The sequence below is a fragment of the Thyridium curvatum genome, assembly GCF_004353045.1.
Source record: "Thyridium curvatum strain D216 chromosome Unknown NODE_32_length_403697_cov_78.906415, whole genome shotgun sequence".
Lineage (NCBI taxonomy): Eukaryota > Fungi > Ascomycota > Sordariomycetes > Thyridiales > Thyridiaceae > Thyridium > Thyridium curvatum.
Genome location: NW_022156787.1, coordinates 144,245 through 159,452, shown reverse-complemented (window position 1 = coordinate 159,452; position 15,208 = coordinate 144,245). Strand labels below are relative to the sequence as shown.

Genomic DNA, 15,208 nt, shown 5'->3' with positions numbered 1-15,208 from the left:
CTGATGCACTGCTAGCGCCGCACTGTCATGGGGACCGGGTGCCGAATTTGCACAGCATCCATCACTGGTGGTGGAGCGTCGGGTACTTCGTCCTCGATCATTGCCCTAGGTTGCGTTGGAATGTAGCCGCCAAGTTCCTCCAGCAACAGCCCTGATCGTCTACAAGGAGCTATCCACAGCTCTAGAACTGGCTGTGAAACATGGGAGACCTCAGATACCTAGACAATGCTGGTCCAATTGAAAGGAGTCCTTTGAACCACGCCAAGGGGGCTCTAAGTATGCCATGTCAAGACTCGCACCGTCAGTAGAAAGGAAGCAGCGTAGACAAGTGTGACAAGCAACTCGGGTCGATCGACAGTCCAAGTGGTGAGGATCCATCCTTCTCCTAGCTGAACGGTCGCAGTGAACGTCATCGCTGGAGACACCCAAGTTTGCCGGGTAGGTCGGTGGGAGTGCGGCCGGGGTCGCCGGCGGCAGATGAGGGATGGTTGTGTGGCTTGCGAGCAAAAGCGAGCTTGGCAAAGCTAGTCGGCACCCCCAGGACGCAGGTTCAGCTCCCGCTTCGGGACGCACCCAGCGGGTTCACGGCGTCGGACCAACACTACAGACCGCCGGGCGCTAATCGCCACTGCCGCCACTTGATGCAATTCTAAACCTACTTCCATGGCCAGTTCTAGCTGGTGCAAGAGAGAATCAACTAATTCACTGCATGTGTGGTCAACCTCTTAAAGCCCCAACGTTCAGTACCTATTCTGTTCACGATCGGAGAAAGACTTCTGGCCTGGTCACCGGAAGCCAGAGGTATCAACACAAAGATAGTCGCAAGAGTGAGCTTTCTTGTGGCTGGGGCACCGACGTACCCATCTTGGGTTCCAGTGGACGAAGAGCTAGCACGACTTGACCCGGAGCACATGTAATTCCTCTCGAATTAAGCTCCTTTAGTTTCATATTGAATGTTATTATGTGACCAGCGGCTATTGGTCTATCTCTGAGCATGAGACCTTTTTATTCAGCTTGTTGGAGCAATGGTCAGCAGTGAATCAACGCCCGGGGCGGGCTGGGCCGTTACCCCTCCAAGGCTGGCTGCAAGTGCAGTTGGCGCCGCCAATGTGACCTTGTCCAAGTGCCACCTACATTCCGTCCTCACCGCAAATCTGGCACCGTGTGATTCGGTCAGCTCAGAATCAGTTCAGCTCTGGCAGCCTAGCAAGCCAGCATAGTATCCTTCACCCTGAAGTGTATACTTTGTCATGGCTGTTTGGGCCAACTCTTGTGCCCTCCTCCCGCTATCTGACTTCATGTTGAATGGAAACGCGCTCGTCCGGCCTCACCAAGATGGACTCGATACAGAGAAGAATCATGATTACGTCGCTTCCTGACATCTCACTGTCGGAAATGGATTTCCGTGACACATCATTCTTTCAATCGCAAGAGACGCCAGTCGAACTGCCCACGCCTGCCGAGATCATGCAGAAATACCCAGAGATAGGTGACGGCAGCGGCATCGCTAGATTTGACGACATCAACCTCATCGTCAAGCTTGGTCCTACAGACTATCTCAGGCTGGAGGAAGTACAGACGATGTGGGCCATACGCCAGGTCTTTCCAAACGGCGAGATTCCAGTACCTGAGGTGTTTGGTTGGAGAACAGTCGATGACCGACACTTCATCTATATGAGCCTGATACGTGGGTCGACTCTACTGCATGCATGGGACCATTTCACAGACGCAGACAAAGAATGCCTCAGAGACCAGATGAAGCAAGTTGTCAAAGACCTCAGAAGTCTTTCCCAGAGCATCGATCACAATCACAATCACTGGATAGGTAGGCTGAAGTCGATGACTCTTATCTACGGCATGTTGACTCGCTTTTCTGTTAGGCTCTATCAATGGCGGGCACGTCCAAGACAGGTACTTCAAACTGGACTACGAGGACAGACCCTTTCTAGGTATCAAGTCTTTCAACGACTGAGTGCTAGCTGCTGCGACTCGCCAGCGCCCCAGACCAGGAGGCCCGGTCCAACTAGATCATTCACGAGACTGGTTTTCTGACGAGGGCGAGATCTATTTCGCCCACGGTGATCTCACTATAAGCAACATCATCGTATCTGACGAGCCTGGTGATCCGAAGATTGTTGGCATTATCGACTGGGAGCAGGCTGGGTGGTATCCTGAGTACTGGGAGTACTGCAAGCTGCGTTACGGGGTGCCTGGCGAACACGAATGGAAGGAGGAGGATTGGGCCAATGCTGTTATGAGGCCCTTTGAAGATGAGTACGAAGCCTTTATGTGGTATAGTGGATGTCGAGGTTGTCCATGAGCTTTGAATCCGGAGAGTACTTGTGGCAGCTCACTGGCACAGAGTCGCTGAATATTTGAGTTGCCCATGTGCAATTCTCGCCACTATGAACTTTAATCTGCTTCTCGGATGACAGGCTACGGCCTTGCAACTGTGATATACCTAAGAATTACTGCCCGTATGAAAGATAAACTCCGCTTTCCCCCCCTTAAACTATTGACTTCTGCCCTTTTGCAGTGAGCCTCGTCTAAGCCACGCTTGGCCTTGATCAAGTACCTCGCCCTCGTACGGGACTCAAGCGCAGGAATGCGCGTCAAGGACCGGTTGGCCCCGATACGGAGGTTGTTGTTTCGGGATAGGGATACTTACAACGGAAACTTCCGATACTTCATTCGCGGAAGTACAACACTAAGGCCCTCAGGTGCGGCAACCTGTATGGGCTTCAATGCCCCCCAGCCAGTCCGTCTGCGTAGGATGTAGCTGTCTGTTCAATGTCAACGACTAGAAGACCTCAAGTCCTGGGTCGAAATTGTGAATACTGATAAAGGTTTGAATTTTGACGTTGACATTATTGTGATGTGCGTTACGAGGCCCTGGTCTAGTCGGCGGCGTTACGCGGGATCACCGGGTATTGCCAAGGTTTCAGGTTACGAAACCGCCATTCCCAAATCAATACCGGCTGGCCTTAAAAAGATGGGACTCTTCAATGCCGCCAAGACCAGAATTTTAGTTGCTGGGATGTCGGCTATAGCCGAATGTTCCTAATACCTTCCCTGGAGAGAGGCAGTGTAGATACGGGATGAAAAGCAATGCATTGAGTTAATTCAGTGGTGGCTTGTACCTAGGGATCATCATAGAACCGAGCAATATAGTCTCCCCTGAACTGATGTCGGTCCGATGAAAAGAAGGTCGTGATTTCAACACTTGCATCTCTAACTGTCTGGTGCAGTCGCTGTGAATCATCAGAGACTGGTCTCGTATAAGTTGAAAGCCTTTAGGTTGGAGGTCAAGTCGGCATTTCCGGAATTCATTTAGGAAATTAAACTCAGGGGCTCGGTCTGGGTCACAGCATGCGTTGAGAATGTATCTCTTCATATCGAAGCTCAACCTTCGATAGACATGGCCGGTCGGGGCGAGATTCCGACATAGAACCTCACGACCATTATAAATAGCTCGCAAGACCGCCTGCTGGATAGAACAACTTACAACTCCAAAGGCAACACTTAAAGAACATTCGTTTCATCTCATCATTACATTCGTTTTGTATTATCAGTGCTATTCTCATCATCCTGATTACTCGAACCCAACTGGCAATACCATCTTATTCACTATTATCATCTTCGTCATCACCATCTAGCCACCAAAGAAACAACAATTGGAGCCATGATGAAGTTCTCAGCTCTTCTCGCTCTCTGCTCGGCGGCGGCATCCATGTCGATCGTCACGAACAAGCCAGCGAGCCCGGCGGACAAGATCTCGATACAAGCAGCGCACCCTGGTAACCTGTCTGCGGTTCAAGACTCGGAAGGCCTGGCTCAGCCCCATCTAGCAGTGCAGCCTCGGGCTGATCGCCTAGATGATGCAACTGAAATGCGCCTGGACACGTTGTTTTCCACGCTCTCGCCTATACGGGTTGACTGCTTTCATGTGACTACCGCCCGCCTTCTCGGTGTCTCCCTTCAGACATTTGAGCAGCACACCGGCATACCGGTTCCAGCACGCGGCACGGGCGGTATCAGCGGGCCAGCTATGGTTCAGGCACTTCAAAGGCTTGGTTGGGTAGCCGAGGTGTGGAAATCTGGAGCTGCGGGGGTTACAGAAGCCGTTGCGCATAGAAGATTCGCAAGTATGCCCGCGAGTCAGAGACCTGACAAGGTCGGGGTGGCATACCGTCGGCGAGATGGCTCAGGCCATGTCGTTTTCTGCAAGTAAGTCTGCAAAACGGGGTAGGCCATATCTTGATGACTTACGCAATTTGATAGCAATCCGGGAAAAATGCCTTACGCAAAATACACAGACTATCAAGCATCCACAAAGGGAGTGGATGTATCAGGGGAGGTTAGGAAGTCGACTATCTTCGCTGTCTTTGGACCTCCAAAGCTAGGAAACGGTGCTGCGCCCATGGAAGTTGACTCGGAAGGCGACCCCATGGACGTTGATCCTCGTGTCTAACAATGCTGTGGACTGACACCTAGGGGCTTTGACCCCTGATCACTGTGCCAATATACTGGGAAACGCCATAAATTTCGAATCCTAAGTCTGCCCTAGTTTTTTCACCCGGCTCTCGTTATCTTGAGTACGGTTTTTTTTAGGGGCAGCACCTGGATTTAGAACTGGACTAGCTGTGTATTTATTCATTTCGTCAAGTAACCTTTCAAAATTCTAATGCCTTTTACCAATAATTATGAATGTCCTTATTCTAGTTGTGACTCTGTGAACAGGCCCGCTTCATTGTTCAAGAGAAGCCAAATCACGCAGTTGTCAAAACACAATTGTTCAACGCTTGATACAACACAATTCTGGTCAGGTGATAAGCACCCCTTGCACCTTGGTGCTGACATGCTTTGTCGCACCGCTGACATAACTGCTAGTGTAGTCGAGGGGATAACCTATGGCTTTAGGAGACACTTGAAATCTCAGGATATATCTGTTTGACTAAGTTGCATGTTATCCTGAGGATCAATGGTGTTAGGTATGCTGATGTCATCAATGGCCCTCCTGTGATTGGCTAGCACGTTACAAGAAAGCGCTCGGAGGCCCGGAGGTTGGAACGTTCCGGCTCGAAACGCGACGATATGGTGGCAAATGTGACCGAAAAAGAATGTATTGTAATCACATGATTTCCATATATGGCATTATCTGGATTTGATATCTGTCGGCGACCATGTGCCTAATACTGAACAAGTATTTCTACGTGAAGACCTTGAAAAAATGAGGACATCTTCAATAGATTGGTTATGATGACTCGGACCAATCTCCTGCAAGTACACGATGGTCTGAATGTGAGAATCATGAACACACTTTATATGGCTTGACCCCAAAATCCTGACAGTAGTGTCGGGGTCCGAATATGAATTACTGTAGCTGCCCCTAAAGCAAGAACATTAACACTATGTGTACAATAGTATGACAATAATACAATAGTAATACGAAGGTCATACATCGGATACACGCCGACTTCCCGGGCCCAATCCTATACTCCATTTGCCTAGCAAAGGTGCTCCGACATTGTGATACCCACGTTTTTGACACTTTCAACAGGTGAGTCGCCCTGGGCGTCTTGCAAGAGATCATCGTCCATGGGAATCCCCGTGTTGTAGAAATCATCCAGAGAATAGCTGGGCATGTTGAATGAGGTAATATGAGAATATTCGCCCATTGCTTCATCTGTCAAAGTGGTATCGGACGATCCATCAAAAAACAGGGAGAAATCGGTCATCGGGATCCCCTCATCCCACGGGAATTTCAGGGATATATCCATTGTATCCGTAGGCGGTATGGCCATCCAGCTCTCTTGTGGAGGAACAGGGACGTGACCAGTGGGAGTAGCAAAGTCAGAATCTGTTGACGCCATATCTCGATCAGGCACGAGTGGCCTGGGGCTGGGGCTGATCGACTCCATCGGTGGCTTGCCAGGAGTGTCTCGACGAGTCACCGACCCAAGCGCGGGCTGGTCTTCGAGGAATTCATTCACTTCTGGAGTTCCGAGGACCTTGCCGCTGCTGAGACTTATATCAACGGCGACTGACAACCGCAGGTATTCGCTCGGAGACACAGTTAGGAGCTGCGTCCAATCCGCGATTGAGCTCTCCGTTGCTGTGGGACTTTGCTGCACAACCTGAACAGCGCAGCGGATGATCTTTGCGACCCAATCTACTCCGTCGTATTGCGGATAGAATGTTCTCATGGCTTGTATGAGATTGCTGGGTGTCGACTTTGGCCCCTCCGACCCCACAGCCTTTCCGTAGTCTGGACTGGATCCGGGAGGACTGGAAAGATGCCAGTCGAGGACTTGAAGTGTCAGAGGGAAAACGGTGTATGCGACGCTGCACATGATTTGTCAGAAGAGAAAGTATAGATGCCAACAACTGAACACTCACGCCGTGATAGGGAGGTACTTGGTCAATTGGAGTTTGTTAAGACTCTCCAAGTACTGATTAATGCGGCCTGCCGCATGGCTAAGTTCATTTCGACTCTCACAGATTCTTGACTCATCAAGAGTACCCAGATTATTAAGTGTGAGTAGTTGAAGTTCGCGGTGGCACAGAACGACACGCGCGGTCCTGATTACTTTTGATCAGCCACTCTGCGACGCGACACTGATCTGGTGATAGGTCTTGACTTACTGATAGTATATTAGCATCAGAGTGGTATACAACGTGACCGAGGGGTGTCGCGGGCTGCTAGGGTCCTGGCATATGGCGTCCGAGCTCGTCACTTCGAACCAACGTCTCAGCAGGACATCTTTGCACTCCCTGATCTTCTCCATCTCGAATTCGGGGCGTCCGGGTCCACCAGAAGCTCCGACTAGCAGGGTAAATGCCAGAGTGAGCACATCTGTGAGAATTACGCAAAGCTCGGCAAGGCGCACCACAATGCTCATCAACTCCTTCTTGGTCTCTGCACTGTATACCAGGGAGCTGCCTTCTTCGTCTTCTAGATCGGCCAGTTCAAGGCTTGCGGGCTTCGTACATTCGAAAGTGTCCCGGGATATCTGGATACTACGCCGTAGACCAAGCGCTAATATTCGATCGCGCATGATACAACACCACCACAACCGCTTGAGAACGTTGTGCCATTTCTTGGAGTGAGGCTTGGCATTATGTGCTAGCTGAGACGAGGAAAAGTGATCTGCTCTGGCCGTCTTGGCGTTCTGGATAGCAATGCTAAGCCATGTCGTGTTTGGTTTGGTGTCGATACTCGCCGGAGGAGTCCAGTAAGTCAGGTGTAGGGCGGCTTGGGCGATGGCGACTGGGGAAGACTCAACCCCGAAGTCGTACAGGAGCTGATATAAACAACTGTTAGAACAACTATGCAGTGGCAACCTGAATCTGAGACGTACTTTTGCTTTTCTATATAACGCCGCTCTCGCGTTCCGGATGCTGTCATAGCCCATGGATCGAAGAACCTCAAGAGGAACGAACTATACCTGATCTTAGACCTAGTTCGGAAGAAGAGCGTTCCTCAACATTACTTACGTTGCACGATGCAAACATGGCTGCTTGCAATAGCAGAAGAGAGAATGTGGGTGTTGACGGTTCGGGGCTGCCGTACATCTTCCAGAATTCACCTTCGTTGATCACGGGCAATGTAGGATGCACATGCAGGAAGTATTGATCCAAGAAGTGAGATAAGATGTCGCGTGTAGGGACGTGAAGACACTTCTGCGAATCAAGAAATGCGACATCTTGTGGGAGGCAATTGGACAGGTTGTTTGCGCCTAGAAATGGGTAGTAGGAATAGTAGATGATGGTCGACTGGGATTGGCAGGCCGGTTGGGCTGCAGCTTCAGAAAGATCGGGCGATGTCTTTTCGATCGGTGGTGTGATTGTTCGCAATACTTCACAGTGTCAGTACTTCGTCCCCATTGTAGACCGGCTTGAATCACTCACCAGGCTCATCCTCAAGTTTTGGTTTGTCCTTGTTTGATATCACCTGCGGCCCCAGATTGGAGTCATGCTCAGGGCTCGGAGGCGAACCGTCGCCATTCTTGAATTCACTTTTACTTTGTACGCCAGAGAGAATGGGCATGAACTTCAAGATCTTCTCGTGCCGTGGTCTGATTGTCTTATCGTAGACAGTGCCATCTACACGCCTCGGTCTGCGAATAATCATGGTCAGAAATGATAGATTGAAAATAGGATGTAATGGGCTCCAACCGTTTGTTCGTGATGGCACAGCCGGTGCCATCCAAGGAACAATTCGTGCAGGGAACGCCTCTGTGCCAGACGTCACAACGCACTTTCCTGGACCGGCAGGCAAGGCACGCTTTGGGAGCCCTCTTGTTCTTCTTCTTCTTTATGGAAATGTCGTCTGTCATAGTCTCCATGGTGGCGGCACAGTGGTCGGTTTCTTTGGGGTTGATACAGAGCAAAGTGGCCGATGTCAAGGGTGTTCGATTTGTTTGAGCGCGCGACTGTCAAACTGCTCAAGATTAGTAATGAGTAAAGTGCTTTCCAAAACGGTTCGGATCTGTTCCGGATTGAGCAGATTCGCTAGGGGGTTCCGGGTGCCACTAGTCCCGAGCCCGAATCATGTAAGCCACGACGTTGTATTTCGGCCCGAAAATACAATAATACATTTTCCCAGCCATCAAGGCAGGGACTCACGCTCACCCATTACCGCATACGCTTGACTGGACAACATGACCTATACTACAGACTCGGCAGAATGGCCTTCGGGCTATCAAGTGCCTGCGGCCGTCAAAGCCCTTGTCGATAGACTTTACAGCCTACTCGATAGCGATGCATCAAATGTTGGAGACATCTTGGCGAACGAGATCTTTACCTCTGATGGTGTCGCCTTTTTCGGTGGTAGTCCATCACGTGGAACTGAAGGCAAGTCCCTGAGACACATCACATTCGCGGTAGGCGACTTTCATCTCACCTATCTGCCTCTCTAGAGATCCAAAAGTCCAGAGACAAGGCCTGGGTCGCCATCTCCAGCCGCAAACACACGGTTCAGCGTGTTTACATGAACAGCAAGGATGGCGATGATCTTCTCTTCATTGCTAATGTAGAAATGGGTCTTCGAAATGGGAGACGAGTGGAAGGGCCCTTTGCTGGGCGCCTGGTCATCTCAGAGTCGCAGAGTGCGGACCCGAAGTTGAAGCTTTACCAAGTTTGGGGCGTGAGTACTAAACAAGGTCCTCTGAAGAATACCTTTGCGCAGTTGCTGACTTCATTATCCAAATCAGGACTCCGGACCGCTTGTGAAGGCTCTCCAAGAGAAATAGCTGTGATAAGCAGTAGCACCTAACTGTTTGTGTCCACCTCGTATTTAAGACGGAAAGATACTTTATACAGAGACAATATACTAGAGATCTACACGTATGCACGATATTCTGTTTCTTGAGAATCGTCCACCGGCTAGCGACCAGTGCCCTGTAACTGCACATGTGTGATGTGTAGCCCCCGTTCTGGCAATAGTTCGGATGAAGGGCCCACCGGCGTTCCGCCAGTCGGAATTCGTTGCACATGCCCCAAGGAGAAGAGCATTGATATAGACCGGTGAATGGACCAACATATCTTCACGATGCTTCAATGTATGGCAGTCTTCTCACTCACATTACATCACATACGACACATCCCAGCCCAACTCAAAAATCTTTCAACATGGCAAAGACCGACGTTCTCGCGGACAAAGTCAAGTCGCCCCGCGCCCTGGCACACGTTGTCCTGAGGACCTCAAACTATAAGCCCATGGTCGCCTTCTACAAAGCATTCCTTGGAGCACGTGCGACATGGGAGAGCCCATTCTTGGCCTTCCTTACCTATGACGACGAGCACCATCGCATCGCTATCGGCGAAGTACCCGGCACGGGCCCGAAGGTCCCCACCTCCTCTGGCCTCGAGCACATTGCTTTCAGTTTCGAAAATTTAGGGGATCTGCTACTCGCGTACCAGCAGCGCAAGGCGCGTGGTATCCTCCCCATATGGAGCGTGAACCATGGTCCCACGACGAGCATATACTACCAAGATCCGGATGGGAACCAGTTGGAGACACAGGTGGATAACTTTGATACCATGGAAGAGGCCGACGCGTTCATGACGTCAGCGGCCTTTACTGAGAATCCGATTGGTGTCGACTTTGATCCGGAGGAGCTGATTGTCAAGCATAAAGCAGGCGTGGACGACAAATTGCTGAAGCAGAGGCCAAACATTGGCCCGCGGGGCCCCGACAGCATTCCGCCTCCTCCCAAGCCTGATAGTCGTGAGGACTACAGTATAGCGGTAGCTGCACACTGAATAGTTGAGGAGCTAAGGATGGGAGCTATATTTTGGGATGTAGATAGTCCTTGCTCTGAATGCTACCCGTTTTCACCAGTCTTCTGGTCAAACCAACTAACTACGTTTGAGGAAGACCTCCTTTCAGTCAACACCTGTTCTGTGAAATAATGCATCTGATATTCGAACACAGCATGCACAAAAGAGAGCGGTCTAGGTCTGGAATCCTGCGTTCGTTCATGTTCCTCCTTTGGAAGCTCTTGCTGTGGGACTTTTCTCCTTAGCTTCCGATTGGCTGCGGCAGGAAGTCTGCGTTCGACCTTCTGACCCGGACAAGTTGTGATTACCGGGTTGTAACTTATAAATGACATAATCCAGGTGTTTGCTTCATACCATATTAAGGAATGATTTTTGATACGGATGCGCATTTCAGTTCTATCTTCTGCTGAGTCGATACTTCGATTAAGGTAAAATATTGTTCCAAAATCTCACACCCAAACTGTCATCATCATGGAGAACTGGAAAACCGAGGTCAGTACGTCGTTCAATGCACCTGAAGTCCTTAACTCAATGGACTCGACGTAGAACGATTTCACGACGATAGAGGCCTTGCACAAGGACCTTCCATTTGCTCCTTCCAAGGTCAGCTTGCCTACAATCGAGTTTCATGTTCTCAAGCCTCACATTCATTTCAGTACCATGATCCATCACTGGTGTCAGTCGAGCAAGAAATCCTCGAATTCTTTAAGGGATTTGGCCACTTTCTCAACGTAGGCTGTCGCACCGACATTTCAGCTGGCAAGGACTTTTTTGAAATGAAGGACTATTCCATCTTTGATATCATGGGTATCCTCTACCGGCCCAACTTGGAGCCACACTACGACCATATCACACCTTACCTGGGCCACACGAACCAAAAGTTTCGTGATGTCGAGATCGTGGCCGTCACTCCGTCTTTCGGATACATCACCGCTGTTCAGCGGGTCGAAGGCACTGCAGCGGACGGCGCTCCGTACAATATCACCTACCGTACCACTTCGCTGGTCCGCAAGGTCGATGGAGGGAAATGGAAGTATGTGCATGAACACTACTCATTCCCAGTGAACATGGCGACAAAGGTGGCGGACACGACTTGTACCCAGAAGCTGAGCGACTCTGTTGCGTTTCAGTAGATAGTGAAGGTAGGCGTTGCATTGGAAGCACTAGGATACATAGTCCATAGCTTTGCAGAGAAATTAAAGCTTAAAACAGTTCTCTATTAACAGATTGATACTGGCTGACTTTGATTCCTGTTGAGGTCTGCTGGTACCACTTCCATTGTCTGCTGTCTGAGCTCTGATACTGATACCACCACCTCCATCAAGCTACTCTCAAGAATTCCCAATGCTCGACCTACATTCCTCACTCCTAGTAACTGTTGCACCTCTTTCTTCACAATTCAAGCTCCAAGACCATCTTGCTATCGTTTTCATTGAGAAGCTCTCGGGGATGTGACCCCAAACATCCTGGATGTATCACTTCTTTACCCTTCGTTTTTCGTTTCCATTCAGCTTTATACCGCGTTGTTCGGGTACAATAAGCGAGATTATCCAGACGGCATTGCTGAGCAGAAGGAAGGTGACAGCAGCCGCGGGGTATGTCACCGCATAGCCCAGGTCGGTACTCAGAGCAATCCAGACCGGGAACCCGCATGCTGCATTGGCAAGCCCATAAGCTGAGGCAGTGGTAGTGACGATTGCCAACAGCCTCCAGCCCTTGCAGTAAGGCTCGATCAGGCTGATGATGGCGCCGCTGACCATGGGCGTTATAGCATTGGTGGCTGGGAACCAGAGTGGGAAGCCGCCGACTTCCAGGGGTTGATAGCCGTAGTACGTGTAGATGCCGTAGTAGAGGGGTGGATACTCAAGGACAAGATTGATGATGAAGGCCTTTCCCCAGAGCTTCCAGATGTCTTTGCGCGTCGTTTTTGGGTCGCGGATCACAGTGTAAGCCCAATAGCCCATGCCACCTACGAACCAGCCGTAGGTCGCGGGCACAAAGACGGGGATGGGCCGCCCGAGCCATTCGAAAGCGACCCAATTGCCTTCTCGAGGAAAGAAGCAGAAGCCGAGGACGTCGACGAACGGCTCGAATGAGGAAGCAAAGCAGCCGCCAATACCAAACAGCAAGGGCAACGGGTCACCTTTGCTCGCGAGACTCCGGAGACCCATGCCAAAAAAGATGACAAATGGGATCTGGGTCGCGATAGTAAAGATGAGCTGCTCATTGTACGGGATGGCCATGTCGGCCGGCGGCCGGCTTGTGGTGTTTGGTACGAACATTTTGACTTGAGATACGGAATAAAGCACGCTAAACAACAATAGTCAATAGTTGGAAACAAACTTTAGCTATAGTTCAGAGCTGGCGAAAGGGCAATGAAATGCTTACAGAGAAAGCTCTGGTTGACCTCGCCCGGAGGTTGTCATCTTGTTCCGAGTAGTGATAAGCGGCGGGACCATTAGATCCGGCGAGACATTCCACCTGGCCCAGCGACCGGAGCATCAAATATGCTCCGGGGCAGCAACAGCTCGGTTCGACAGCAACGCAACGCACAGTTCGGGCTTTTCATAACCCCGACATAGCCAAGACTTACTTGAAGTCCTGGATCTGAAATGAGGTACAGGATTGTCACAGCTGAATAGAATCCGGTAGTCCAGATGCCCAACTTGGCTAGGCTGTATCATACTTAACCGATTAACTAGATGTTTTTCTTGCATTTTACGGCAGTCCAGTTCAGATGACACACTAAGAGCACCGTCATCAACACTCTTTCAGTTGCACACGGCTTGACCACATTTGACCACATTCATCATGGCTGTCGCCGGTGTCATGCAGAGTCTCCCGTCTGGCTTCCTCGGGCGCCTGGGGATCCTGACAATCCTGGTTCGCTTGATCCAACCCATTAAACTTGTAGAACATCACTAATTTGCAATAGGTGGTCATCTATATGGCATACAAACACGCATCACGGGACAAACGGCGCGACAGTATGCCACCCGGGCCCAAGGGATACCCTATCGTCGGAAATTTGCTTGCCTTGACAGACGCCGACAAAATTCCTGACCTCACGAGGCAATGGGCGAAGCAATACGGACCAGTCGTATACACAAAGATGGGTGCCCAGGACTGGGTCTGGCTGAACTCACCCAAAGCCATCAAGGATCTGATCGACAAGCGAAGCGGGAAGTACTCATCTCGCCCGAGGCTCCCCATGATGTTTGAGGCCACGTCAAACGAGAACCGCATCATCTTCATGCCTTATGGCGAGCGATGGAGAAACCTTAGAAAGATTGCACACGCGGGGCTAAACGCCAACATCAGTGCAACATACAAGCCTGTCCAGGAATTTGAATCGAAGCAGCTGATATACGAGCTTTGCCACGCAAAGGACGACAAGGCGTTCTATGACATCAACCGCCGTTACTCGGCCAGTGTCATCATGACTGTCACCTACGGCCATCGCGTATCGAGCTGGGATGATCCTTGGATTAAGGACATCTACTCGGTGCTTACGCGCTTCACGCTGGCGTCGGAGCCTGGCCGATGGCTTGTTGACGCTTTCCCGTCTCTCGCGTCTCTCCCTTCATGGATGGTGCAGGGATGGTGGGACACAGGCCGTGCTTGGCACCAATTGGACCGCGAAATCTATCTGAACTACTACCGAACGCTCGTCAAGCAGATCCAAGAGGGAACCGCTCCAGACTGTTTCATTCGAGACTTCTACGAAAGCGGGCCTGAGAAGTTCGGCATCGACGAGGAAGCGGCTGCCTACGCGGCCGGCTCCCTAGTCGAAGCTGGCAGCGAATCGACTTCTACAGTGCTTAATGCCTGGACTCTTGCATGCCAACTGTATCCGCGAGTTCTCAAAGAAGCCCAGGAGGAGATCGACCGTGTGGTCGGACAAGATAGAATGCCTACATTTGAGGACGAGCATGACCTACCCTACATCCGAGCCATGGTCAAGGAGACTCTTCGCTGGTGGCCGATCACCAAGACCGGCATGAACCATGCCACGACTGAGGACGATTGGTATGAAGGGCATTTCATTCCCAAAGGTAGCGTCGTCATGTTGAACTGGTGGTAAGTGCTTGACGCCTCGCTATTAGGTCGACCTCCAACTCGATATCATGCTGATGGGGAGAATTAGGGCTGCCCACAATTCACGCTGGAAGGATGGTCAGGAGTATGACCCGAAGAGATTCTTGGATGACCCTCATTCCACCGCTGAGTGCATTAATATTGCCGACGCGAACCTGAGAGATCACTTTGCATATGGCTCCGGTCGACGAATCTGCCAGGGCCTCCACGTAGCGCAAAACTCGCTATTCATCACTATGGCGAAAATTGTTTGGGCGTTCAACATCGAACGGGCCATTGACGACAATGGCACTGAAGTTGAGCCCAAACTGGCCGTATTGCCAGGTTTCCTGATGATTCCGGCTCCATTCCGTGCTAGATTCGTGCCCAGAAGCAAGAAACACGCCGCCATTCTGGACGCGGAGTGGACGAAGGCCAAGAAGGAGGGCTTAGATTGGTCACGCACGAAGACAATGCGCGCCAAGGCGTGAGATTAATTTGTTTTGAGGCATATGCGCAGAAACGGATGGAATTTAAGACTTAAATTGCATGAAAGTATGGTGTAGTTTTACATAGAGTGTTTCCAACATTGAAGACTGGAAAATGGTGCAATACCACTTGATTCCTTAGTACTACTTCCTGTCTGAGCGGGTGGAAGCTACCCCTTCTATAATATACAATACTGTGAAGAGCCTCAAGTACTGGTACCTCATACCATAGGTGTCAGACTACAGTACGTCCGATTTCGGCAAAGACTATTCACGTATCCTGCCGAGGTTGCACATACCAGACAAGATTGATTGAAATTGATTCACACATCTATATTTATACTAAAGATCTTCTCTCC

The 15,208-nt window shown here is 50.5% G+C and overlaps 8 protein-coding genes across 8 annotated transcripts; 6 read left to right on the top strand and 2 right to left on the bottom strand.

Annotated features, from left to right (window-relative positions):
* Positions 1–1,335: 1,335 nt before the first annotated feature.
* E0L32_005883 (uncharacterized protein) lies at positions 1,336–2,320 on the top strand (the record flags this gene model as incomplete). The annotated part of the gene is made up of 2 exons (XM_031140453.1): positions 1,336–1,825; positions 1,980–2,320. 2 exons carry the CDS (start codon positions 1,336–1,338, stop codon positions 2,318–2,320), a joined length of 831 nt encoding a protein of 276 aa, XP_030995391.1.
* A 1,365-nt stretch (positions 2,321–3,685) lies between these two features.
* Positions 3,686–4,471, top strand: E0L32_005882 (uncharacterized protein; the record flags this gene model as incomplete). The annotated part of the gene is made up of 2 exons (XM_031140452.1): positions 3,686–4,227; positions 4,282–4,471. 2 exons carry the CDS (start codon positions 3,686–3,688, stop codon positions 4,469–4,471), a joined length of 732 nt encoding a protein of 243 aa, XP_030995390.1.
* Positions 4,472–5,507: 1,036 nt separating this feature from the next.
* On the bottom strand, positions 5,508–8,134 carry E0L32_005881 (uncharacterized protein; the record flags this gene model as incomplete). The annotated part of the gene is made up of 6 exons (XM_031140451.1): positions 5,508–6,345; positions 6,400–6,582; positions 6,646–7,304; positions 7,362–7,442; positions 7,498–7,859; positions 7,912–8,134. 6 exons carry the CDS (start codon positions 8,132–8,134, stop codon positions 5,508–5,510), a joined length of 2,346 nt encoding a protein of 781 aa, XP_030995389.1.
* Positions 8,135–8,663: 529 nt separating this feature from the next.
* E0L32_005880 (uncharacterized protein) lies at positions 8,664–9,254 on the top strand (the record flags this gene model as incomplete). Its single annotated transcript, XM_031140450.1, has 3 exons — positions 8,664–8,885; positions 8,933–9,148; positions 9,216–9,254. The coding sequence occupies 3 exons, from the start codon at positions 8,664–8,666 to the stop codon at positions 9,252–9,254; spliced, it is 477 nt and encodes a 158-aa protein (XP_030995388.1).
* Positions 9,255–9,633: 379 nt separating this feature from the next.
* E0L32_005879 (uncharacterized protein) lies at positions 9,634–10,266 on the top strand (the record flags this gene model as incomplete). The annotated part of the gene is made up of 1 exon (XM_031140449.1): positions 9,634–10,266. The coding sequence occupies one exon, from the start codon at positions 9,634–9,636 to the stop codon at positions 10,264–10,266; it is 633 nt and encodes a 210-aa protein (XP_030995387.1).
* Positions 10,267–10,755: 489 nt separating this feature from the next.
* Positions 10,756–11,417, top strand: E0L32_005878 (uncharacterized protein; the record flags this gene model as incomplete). The annotated part of the gene is made up of 3 exons (XM_031140448.1): positions 10,756–10,776; positions 10,831–10,887; positions 10,941–11,417. 3 exons carry the CDS (start codon positions 10,756–10,758, stop codon positions 11,415–11,417), a joined length of 555 nt encoding a protein of 184 aa, XP_030995386.1.
* Positions 11,418–11,759: 342 nt separating this feature from the next.
* E0L32_005877 (uncharacterized protein) lies at positions 11,760–12,566 on the bottom strand (the record flags this gene model as incomplete). The annotated part of the gene is made up of 1 exon (XM_031140447.1): positions 11,760–12,566. One exon carries the CDS (start codon positions 12,564–12,566, stop codon positions 11,760–11,762), a length of 807 nt encoding a protein of 268 aa, XP_030995385.1.
* Positions 12,567–13,095: 529 nt separating this feature from the next.
* Positions 13,096–14,852, top strand: E0L32_005876 (uncharacterized protein; the record flags this gene model as incomplete). Its single annotated transcript, XM_031140446.1, has 3 exons — positions 13,096–13,167; positions 13,220–14,364; positions 14,432–14,852. The coding sequence occupies 3 exons, from the start codon at positions 13,096–13,098 to the stop codon at positions 14,850–14,852; spliced, it is 1,638 nt and encodes a 545-aa protein (XP_030995384.1).
* Positions 14,853–15,208: the final 356 nt, after the last annotated feature.